Source organism: Protopterus annectens, chromosome 3.part0 (genome assembly GCF_019279795.1).
Source record: "Protopterus annectens isolate FY-2018-M chromosome 3.part0, PAN1.0, whole genome shotgun sequence".
NCBI classification, from domain to species: domain Eukaryota; kingdom Metazoa; phylum Chordata; order Ceratodontiformes; family Protopteridae; genus Protopterus; species Protopterus annectens.
The window spans coordinates 909,828,253-909,839,338 of record NC_056731.1 but is presented as its reverse complement, the minus strand read 5'-3'; the positions used below and the strand labels follow the sequence as shown (position 1 = coordinate 909,839,338).

General features: G+C 38.0%; 1 protein-coding gene across 1 annotated transcript in view; it reads left to right on the top strand.

The window, feature by feature from the left end:
* Window positions 1-253: 253 nt before the first annotated feature.
* Window positions 254-11,086, top strand: part of LOC122796951 (DNA repair-scaffolding protein-like) — a 1,499,749-nt gene continuing 1,488,916 nt past the window's right edge. Inside the window, exon 1 of the mRNA XM_044065726.1 lies at window positions 254-385. Within this exon, the coding sequence (XP_043921661.1) occupies window positions 356-385 (30 nt within the window). The 5' untranslated portion in view covers window positions 254-355. The remainder of the gene's footprint in view (window positions 386-11,086) is intronic.

Genomic DNA, 11,086 nt, shown 5'->3' with positions numbered 1-11,086 from the left:
CATCAGTTACTCCAGACATCACAAATGGGGCGTGGTTTACTATTTACCAACGTGAGAGGGAAGAAAGAAAGAATGAATATATTTATTAAACTTCAAGCAAATCCAGTGCCTTAATTAGTTTCACAGCCACAATTCCTTAAGTAAAAGTACTCATTTTTACCAACTGCCCAATAATAGTCCTCACGATTTTCTTAAAGCTGAACACGGCTCTTATTATCCAATCACAAGTCGAGTAAGTGGTAGCGGCAAAGCACAACAGGAAGCGTACTGCGTTAGTGTTGAGAATAATGTGTGTGTAGTTTGTTAGTTATGAACGTTTTGGGACAAGTAGTGGCTTATTGTTTTTAAGCGTTGAATGTACTTTCAGATGCTTCGCCGCAGGAAGGTAAACTAGCAAACGTTTGATCGATCACTATGCTTCTTTTGGAGTTAATAGTGGAGATAAGTTTACCATTTTAAGTACATACTAGTCTAAAACTGAACTGATATTCGATGTATGTTTATAACACCAAACGAGTAAACCTGATGTTTTGCGTTTCCTTTGAGTTACTATTCCCTTTGTGAACACACAGATGTAGACTATATTCTGTTTTTCATTCTACATATTCTGTTGTCACGTTAGTATTTTTGGGGTGGGGGGCATCGTGGCACGAGACAACTTTAATTTTAGCCCAGTTTAGCTGTTGTACGTTTCCCCGAAACACCCACCTCATATTGTTAGTAATTTTCAAATGTCTTTGATATTGACTCACAGTTTTGTTTTTTAACTCCTAAAATGTGATCTTTTGGGGGAAAAAACATGACTGACTACAGCTTTAACAGTAACTGTTGCATAGTTATCGTACCTTAAAGTCCACAATCCATTTATTCTAATTCTGTTAGTATTTTTTTCCGTTAGTAGTAATAAAAGGTGACTTCTGATTTTGGAAGTAAGAGGTTGAGAGATATGCTGTGTGTTGCAGCTGTCAACTAATGGTAGTATTAGGACTTGGCCAAGTCTTTTGTGGTGGTCGAGCGTAGGCACTGTTAAAATGTTATGCTTTGACATAATCTTTATTTACTGTATTTTGAAGCAAAAACAAGTTTTTAGCTTGAACGTGCACTTTTATTTTGCTGATCAAGTGGACTTAACAGCAACTTTTATCAAATTCAAAATTAAAATGCAGTGTAGTACTACAGCAGGCTACTTGGGTGTACACATTTGCACTAGCTGCACAACAGCTTAAAATACCAGCATACATTAGACATCAGCTACCTCACAAACACTCAACTCAGGCAGCACCTACCATGAAATCTGCATCAAAGACTCGCAGTGTCTCAGCTGAAAAGCAAACCTGCACACACACACACACCACATTGTAGCCATAGATGACTCTTAAGTGAGACACACTGATGCCCCACTCACCAAACTGAGTAAGGGGTGGGCCACAGTTTGCTTCCTTTTGTGTGCTAGGATTCACTGCATCATGCATGCAGTTGTCTTCTTAAACAAGTGCACATATGTTAGTCACATACATATTGGGAGTAAATGCATTGACATACCTCCATGGACATGAAGAGAGACACGATGAAGCTTTGAGAATGTGACCAAGGTAGGTATGAACCTGGCCTTGAGCAGGATTTTACCGTCACCAGTAATGATGCAAAAATAAGAACAAAATACTTAATTCAACAGTTGGCTTAACTTTTATCTGTCATTCAAGGGGTAGCCAATATATATCAGCTTGGGAGGAGATGGTAGACATTCCTAACTGCTTTGCCAGGGATGGCCTGCAACTGTCTCCCCCAAGGCTTTTGTATATTGGCTAAACTTTTTTCCACTAGTGTAGCTGCTTTTTCAGTTATCAGTCTACAGAAGCTTTTAACTTAAACAGACAAATCCAGATAACATAAAGGTATTGTTGCTAAACACTAGGAGCATTAAAAAACAAAGAACAAACAAAAAAAAAAAAAACACTTTCTCCTTGGGCACTGCTTACATTGGAATGCTTTGATATGTGCATTGTCCCAAAGATGTGGTTCAGGATCATTGAGAACAACCCATTACTGCAGAGTTTCAACATCTAACATGTGGTCACACCCACCGTACTAAATAAAGGCAGCAGTGTTTCTATATTTGTAAAACATAATCTCACCTTTTAGGCTAATGAGACAGGATAATGACATGGAACTTCTCTGTGGGCATCCTTCAAGAGAGTCTCACCCAAACAAATGACTGGTGCCAGAAACATAGCCTCAGACTGAATGCGAAAATATGCATCCTCATTCCTTTTGGGGAGAATGACTTCCCCACAAATTATCAAGTTGATAATAAGGCACCAAGCACACAGTCAGTCATGAGGGACTTGGGCACCCAGGTTGATAGAAAACTGACTTTTGACCACCATATTTCCTCCATTGTAAGGAAAGCTTTCTACATGGCTCACCTCATTAGTAAGTTTATCTCATCCAGGGACAAGGTGTTCATAACCTCCCTGTATTCTTCCCTTATAAGACTCATTATTGAGTACAATGCCCCTTTCGGCATGTACCTCACAAAGCACATGCAGCAGCTGGAGAGACCACAGAGGTTCCTCACCCCCAGAATCCAGGGCCTCAAACATCTACCTTGCACAAGCTGAAAGACAGTCCCTCCACCCAGTCTCCTACAGACTCTTTAGAGCTGACCTCTGTCTGGCATACAAAGCAATGTCAGACCCCAACCTGATGAGACTGCTGCATATCTGCAAGTCAAGCTCCACTCGAGTAACCCGCATGCTTGACCTCAGCCTGGTCTGTGACATCAATAGGACTTGTTGACGGGACAGATTTGTGGCCCAGAGGCTATCCCTTTTGTGGAATAAACTCCCTCTCCACGTAAAGCAGAGTACCTTGTTAAACCTTAAGTGCAACCTGGATAACTGGATGGGGAAAAGAAAATCCACCCCTGGGATTCCACCTGTATCCCTGCTGGACAGTGGCATAGGGTGCTGACTTGTTGGAACATGGACTAAATTCTTGGCTAGGCTTGTAAGGACCTCGGGGCCAATAGCCTATCAATTTCCTATGTCCAACAAAACATTAGCAAAATCCCTTATTACATCATAGTTAACTGCAGGATCCCCTCTTGGCCCATACCTGCTGTTTCACTAGTAATGAATCCCTGTGCATTAGACCAAGCACCATTCTTCTAGGGCGACCTCAGCTACCCTTCCATCAGCTGGAAGACTTGTACATCCCCTAACATGTATGCCAAGAGATTTCTGGACTAGTTAGTCTGCACCCTAATTAGAGGAGACAAAATCTTAGACTTGGTCCTCACCAGTATGGGACAGCTGTGTTTCCCACTACTTGTAGCTTCTGTCCTAGTCAAATTGGGCCATGAATCGGTCCCATTCACCATAAAACTGAAGCTAACAATGACTAATAAACAGGCTAAATTCAACATCCCTCCCTAGTCTGATGACCTCACTGCCTGTGCAGAATCCTTTACCAACAAATGTTGTGCACGTGAATAGCCTCAGAGTTTAATCTTTTTCCTCTGAAGTGAATACAATGCCAGATTTAAAAATAAACCCTTAAGGTGGAATGTAAATATAAACAGACTCTATAATTAAAAAAAAATGTATACTAATGTAATTCTTAAGTTGTCAAAAATGCTTCTGCTACACTTCATAAGGAATTCCAGCCCTGATCAAATCAAGCAAAGCTAGATATGTCATAAACATAACCACAAAGGCAAAAGGCAACCATGAAGTACTCCTTAAGTATGTTAAAGTTTTCTGAAACAATGCCCAGAATTCCATACAGCTAATAGTAGATATTACATATTCAGACCCTGAGGACATACAGCTAATTGCGTCTACTAGTAAATTAGCTAACTTCAACCCCTCTCCCCCTTACTTTTCCAGATCACATACCTGCATATACCCCTCCCCCAAATATCCCAAGAGCATGTTCACAAAGCACTTTGCAGGGCCAAGAGCACTTCTTCCATGGAGCCAGCCTGGGACAAGACCTATCAAATCCCTTACAAGGGCTATTTAATATCGGCCTCCAAGCTGTCTTTTTCCTGGATAAATGGAAGGCAGCAACAATAGTCATCTTACACAGAGGTGGGGTGACACTGGACTCTGGTAATTAGACACACAAGTCTGACCTACTTCATTTGTAATGCTGTGGAGCAGGTCATTATGAAATTAATAAGTAAGGAGATAGGTAACAGTCAAAGTCTTGACTCGGGCCATTTTGGTTTTGTTAAGGGCAGATCCTAACTGCTTAAATTGTCTGACTTGTTTGAAAAGGTTACTGTATCTAGACCTCATAAAGAGATTAGACATAGTCCCACACTCTAGTAAAAAGAAATGTCTTTAGGCTTTTCCCGGTTAGGGGTCGCCACAGTAGATCACAGGTCCTCAGATTGATTGGCAGTGGTGGTTTTACAGTGTGGTAGCCAGCCTGGTGCCCAACCTTCACAGAAGGCACACACATGCATCTACCTGCATGTCTTAAAACTCACTTGACCGCAGGGAGGTATGCAGACTCTGCACAGAAGGAGCTGCAGCCGAGAATCAAACCGTAGAGCCTCTTGTTGTGAGGAGACAAAGCTAACCACTGCAGCCGACACCATCCCACACTCTGGTATGGTTGATAAACACTTCCAGCTGAACATTAATGTGTGTGTGTGTGTGTGTGTGTGTATAATATATATATATATATATATATATATATATATATATAATCTATAATGTGTGTATGTATATGTATGTGTGTGTGTGTATATATATATATATATATATATATATATATATATAAAACTAATTGGATGGATAGCAAATTGACTGACAAATGGAACCCAGACAGAGTTGGTAGCTGTACATTCTCCAATAGACCTGTTCCTAGTGATGTACTCCAGAGTTCAGTGCTTTGGTCTCTCCTCTTTAGCATTTACTTTTCAGAGGTGCAAGCTACTGTTAAGGGTTTATGGCTGACCAGATTTGCAGATGACTTTAAACCTCATATCTTCATAAACTCCCCAGAGGAAGCAAAGATCCTCCAAGAGAGTTTTTCGTAAACTAGTAGCTGGTGGCATAACCATAGACTGCAACTAACTGCCAAAATTTTATAATAGATTCCTTTGACAAGCTTGATGTTCTGTATAGCTGTCACATTAACAGCAACCCCTGAAAATCAGTGTGGTAATTGGGGACCTAGGAACGTGTGGGTGATAGACTGTCCGTTGATCACCATGTATCCAGTATTACAAAAAAATCCTTTCTCATTGAGAAGCATATTACTAAGGATATGGTTCTAGCTACAGGGGGTAATCATTCTGTTGTATTCATTATTTATTTGGACAATCATTTGAATGCAATAATGTACCCAAACACGCAAGGGCAACTTGAATAACTCCTACGCTTTCTTATCATGAAAATCAAGGGCCTAAATCACAAAAATTACACTAACCACTGGAAAGTTTTGTCCCTCTTCTCTGTATCATACAGGCTATTCAGGGGACATCTCTGCCTCACGTACAGGGCCTCAACATATCCTGAACTCTTGAGATCTACTTTCCATCCACAAGTACTATAGTGGCATAAACACAGACTTGAGACATCTTACTCTGTTCTGGAACATAAATATAATATGCAGGAGAGATGGTTATGTATCCCAGAGAATATCACTTTGGAATCTTCTCTGTCCATCCACATAAAGGAAAATACTCCCTTACTCTGTTTAAAAGTAATCTGGACAAATGGGTCGGAAGACCACATATTCATCTCTGTCCCTTATAGATAAGGGGTAAGATGTAAATATTTTGCCCATCTCTGGTTATTTGTACATGAATTAAAAGGGGTAAAAATTTCATGAGAATCCAGGGCTAGGCTTCTAGAGATCCTTACAGGTCAACAGCCTAGTAAGTAAGTATAAATCTGTGAGTAATACATTATAACAAGCAGTAGACCAACTATAGGAACAGCCACAAATAAAATAACTTGGAAAATGTAAACCTGGAAGAGTAGCCTGCAATGTAATAATCCAAATACATTATTAAAGTTTGCTTTAAGCCCCTTAAAAAGTTAGGTCTTCCTTTTATGATCTTCCACTATCCATTATGTACTGGGGTGGGGTTGTAGATTCCTTTTCTGATGTTCTACCACCCACCATATACCGGGATGGGGTTGTAGAGAGTTTTTTCATTAATGTTTGCATTCCTCTTAATTACTACTGTGGCTGTTAATAAAGCTAACGATTTTGTATGTGCTGATCTATATAACTCTTCCCCCCAACACTTGTGTACATTACTACATACAATAAATTGTACAAATATGCACACATTACTACATACAGTACATTGTAACTTTGTTTATATCCTGCTGAAGTACACTTAGTAGTGGAAAAGGAGGGAAGACTAGTGTGGATAAATAGATGACCAGGTAGAAAAGTGTTACTCTGGAGTACTGCATTTTGCTTAGTCAAGTGCAGCTTTCAGGAGCTTAGTTGTCCTACATTAAGTGTGTGTTATGCAGTATTATCCAGCAAATTGGTTACTTCGCCTGGCCTTTTAACATGGTTATATAGGAGCTGCAGGTAGTTTATTTACATGCATTGATCAGGTATGTGGATTGGTTTGAGGATCTTTTCAGCCATGCCCCAGGTCAAATTAAATTATTTTTATTAGTGTATACAAGGAATGTAATTTGGTGATTAAATGGGTAATTAAAGAAAATCTACAGTAACACAGGGATGCTAGCTTTGAGGAAGGAATTCTGTAAAAGAGAAGGGGAATGAAATTGTCTAATCATACTTTTTTTTAAATAAGAAACACCTTTATTGAATAATCTGTTATGACATAGGCAATCATAAATTTATATAAATGAAAACAAACCATACTGACATATTTTCAGTTACAAACATTGCGCATCACATAGAATCTTCTATGTAGTCATTGTCAGTCGAACATTCCAATATTCTTTCAATTCTTGCCCTCCCTTGAACATCATTCCTTATCCAAAATGTTATTCTGCATGTATTGTTCCTATAATTCCCATTTTTTCTATGTAATTTTGTTCCTACCCCTTTCTAAACATCCCACGTCCAATTCTTTTATGTCTGTTAATGTATTCACTACTTCTAGTATAGTTGATTTAGACGTTGATTTCCATTTTGTAGGAACTGCTATTCTGGCAGCCACTCAAATTAAATTCTGCAAGGCCTTACTGTATCTAGGCAATTCTTTATCACAGTTCAAAAAAAAATTCCTTGGTTACACCAATTTGCCCACCCAGTATTTCTGACTGAGTAGTCTGCAGGGAATGTTTAAAGTCTGCCAGTTCATTACATTACCAAAAACCTGTTCCCACTTATTTAATTTATTCCCCATCTCATCTCCAACATTTGCAGTCTACTTCAGGAATATTTTTTGGAGTTTGCATGGGGTATAAAAATACCAATGCAAAGATTTACAAGCAAAAATCCTAAATCTTCTAGTCTTTGTTGCATATTTGGAAGCCATACATATATTCTCCCATTTTTCTTTGTGAATTGTTTATCTAGTCTCTCTTCCTAACCCTTTCTAATCTCCTCTGATTCCCAAAGTTGTCAAGCAATATTTTATATATCTTACTAATTATCCCTTTTCTAACAGCAGCTTCTGTTTTAGTTTCTACTGTAAACTTTACCATTGCTGGCCTTTCACTTTGGATTCCCTTATTGCTTTCTCTTTGCATACATTATGATATAAATCCACGATAGGAAAGTCAATCTGTAGCCTGCAGTCCAAATGTATTCTTGGCCTCTTCCCATTCTGTTACCTTTCCCTCACTAATTATTTGTTCCCAATATATTGGTTCCTTAGCCAGTTTTCTCCAATAAATTCCAGCTACTGCTTGCCTATTCTCTGTACTCCTAATTGTAGTCATCCCTATAGGCAGAATCTCCTTTCTCTATTCCCATGTTGGCTTAGTCTTAAAATACTTTGTTACTTTAATAGTAATAACCATACAGAATATTATATTCATTCTCCTTAAGGATCTGCATCCAAAACTACAGTCTCTCCTTTTTCTTGAGCTACTCCCATTTCATCATCATCCCTTTCCACTCTGAATTATAGCTTTCTGCTTGTGCTAAGTATACGAGTTTTAACTGTCTAGCTCTGAAGTACACCATCAAATCAGGTAATTCCAAACCACTGTGTTTGGAAGGGTCAGCTTATCCCAGTTGACACTTGTCCTCTTTCCCTCCCAGGTAAAATCATTCAACTCTTTATTAATTTCTATCCAGAACTTCCCCTCTGGTTGATAAAACTATACATGATCTATGTATAGAAACCAAAGGGACTGAAAACATTTTCACTGCTTGTATCTTGCTATCCATATCCATAAAATAAAAAGAGCTACCAGTTTCTCAGTTTTTGTATTATCTTTTGTTTAGTCTCTTCCCACATATCCTTGGCTACTATAAAAGAATCATTTTTAATCATACTCCTAAGTGCTTCATTTTAAAATGCTCTGATAAATATGGGTATTTATGAACCAATTTGTGTGGGGGTGCATAGTTTACAACTATTGCCTTTGTTTTATCTTTATTAATTTTGTATCCCGAAAAGACTTGAATTTGTCTCAGAATGTTCCATAACACTGAAATGTTTTTTCTGGTTGTATCAGGTATGAAATAATATCATCTGCAAATAAAGCCAACTTTTCTTGATTACCATAACAATTATAGCCTTGAACTTCTGAGTGCCTTGTCTTGTTTGATGATGGTTCTAAATATAACACAAATAAAAGTTTAATCTCCTGTCCTTCTATTTTTAACTGTTAATAACTGAGGCTCATTTATCTACATTTACATTTGTACTTTTTCTTGGTTTCCACATTTGTCTGTTTGTACACATTTTCATAAAACTTCTAAGCTTGACAACAACTCTTTCTACATTCTGTTGACTGAGCTGTTGTGCTAAAAGCTTTTGTGCTGTGGAGTTATCAAAAAACAGTTGCTTAACAGCAGTCTTTCTAAACTCATGCATATCATCCGTGTAGCTCTTTAGTCTGTCTTTAGCACTCTGCAGCTGCATTCTTGTTCTGTGAGACTTTCAGTATTCTGTAATACTTAAACCGGTACTTTTCCATTATCGGGGTAACTGTTTGGTCCGACTAAGCTGCTGCAGACCTGGAGGAATGTAGTTTGAGGACTATGATTGTGATTTTTTTTTTTTTTATGCCCAACTTCATTAAGCCTTAGTCATAACTATCAACCTTCCATCTCCAAAATGTGGGACACTACCTCCCATAATGTAACAACCAGCTAGGGACCTCACCGGATGGTTAAATGTGAAACCATCTGTACTTCTAAAACATTCTTGTTGACTTAATATGGGACAGTATTATGTGGAACAGCGAGGAACGTGAACTTTTTAAGACTCAAATGAGGCACTTTTCTCGTAATGAGGTACTCTTGAGTGGTACAGCCACACTAAACATGTAGTGGTAACACAGACTTTTATGAGGAACAGACAAAAATGGGCAGAAAGTTGAACATTCTGCGAAAATCTGGACTGCTGGCAGTATGGAAATGTTTACAGATATGCACATGAAATACTGAAAAAAATCCTTCTAATTCCTTTAAAGTACTGTTGTATTTTTTAATTGTGGGTCAGGTAGAAATGTGATCTATACCTGTAAACTGACCTTGATTTCACCTCATATTTTTGCACAGACGTACTTTTTCCTAGTAAATTACTTTGGGATTATAGTCAGTAAAGTTGCATATTAAAGTTTAATACTGCTGTTCATAAAATGCAAGTTGATGCAAAACCTGTTCAATAAGGCAATATTTTTCAAAAGTGTCCCTATGTTAATTTGACTTTGAGCCTGGTTTTGCGCAAATAAGTTGAGAGGCATGGATCATGCAGTAATTATCAGATTAGTGATTTGACTCTTAGGTGCGACTACGATCACAAAATCATGATTGATATCATTAGTATAACAACACTGAGACTGCGACTGTAGCCTGAAAAATTCCCCTTACTCAGAGGTACGGCGATGTCCGCATATCTCTTAACTGTCCCCGATCTTCAGAGACATCCCTGATTTTTCACTAAAATTTTAACTCTGTCCTCTCAATCCCTCCCCAAACTGGTGACTTTTGGACAAAAGATGTTAAATTGCAGTTAGTAAATAATGACAATAATTAGAGTTGGACTTTGTTTACTTTAACCAGAAAAGGATAAGCAGGACTGCACATTTTGAGTGTTGGCCCATTAACGGAAAAGTACACTTAAAACCGTTGTCAGTCCCTCTAAATAATTCTAGTTATTTCTTAACTATATCTTTCTGTTTTATTTTTATGCTTTTCTTAAACTCCACTTTCATTTTCTCTCACTCCCTAGCTATGTTCTCTAAAGAGATTTCTTTTTTCCCTAATAACTCCCAAATAATTTCCATACCCCATTCCTTAAATCCCTCTCTGTTTAACAGATATGTTGGGAAGTACCAGTGTCTCGTTTTTATTTCATTACCCTGCATTTTTATTTTAGTTAATATTGGCACGTGATTGAAATAGTTGTTGGATGCATTATCAAAACTTTCAGTTAAATGCACTTGTTTCTGTTTAGCCTAGCCCAGCCCAGTTTTTGTACCGTGGGGAAAATGTATATTCTGTCCGAGTTCCTACTACTGAAGTCGCATTTTCCATACCAAATATGTTCATACATTTCTTCAAAAATCTACCCTATTTTGTTATATTTTCCCTTCTAAGCCCCCAGAGACATTTTCACTGTTGCAAAGTAAATTCCAGTCCCCAGCTATAAGTAATATTCCTTGCTGAAAGTTGATGTTCTCCCAGAATTTTCTTATGCTTCATTGATATATTTTTATTACTCTTCTATCGCTATTGGAGCTCCTATAGCCATTAATATAAGTACTCTCCTTTTTGCTTTGTCCCAGCTATCCAGCCGAATAGCCATCTTGAAATCCTTTCTTTATCAAATTCACATGTTCAGTTTTTTCCAAATGTGTCTCCTGTAACACAGCTATTTGCACTCTCATTTTTCAGTATCATTCACTACTCTTAATATATGTGAGACCATTCACATTCGAAGGTAATA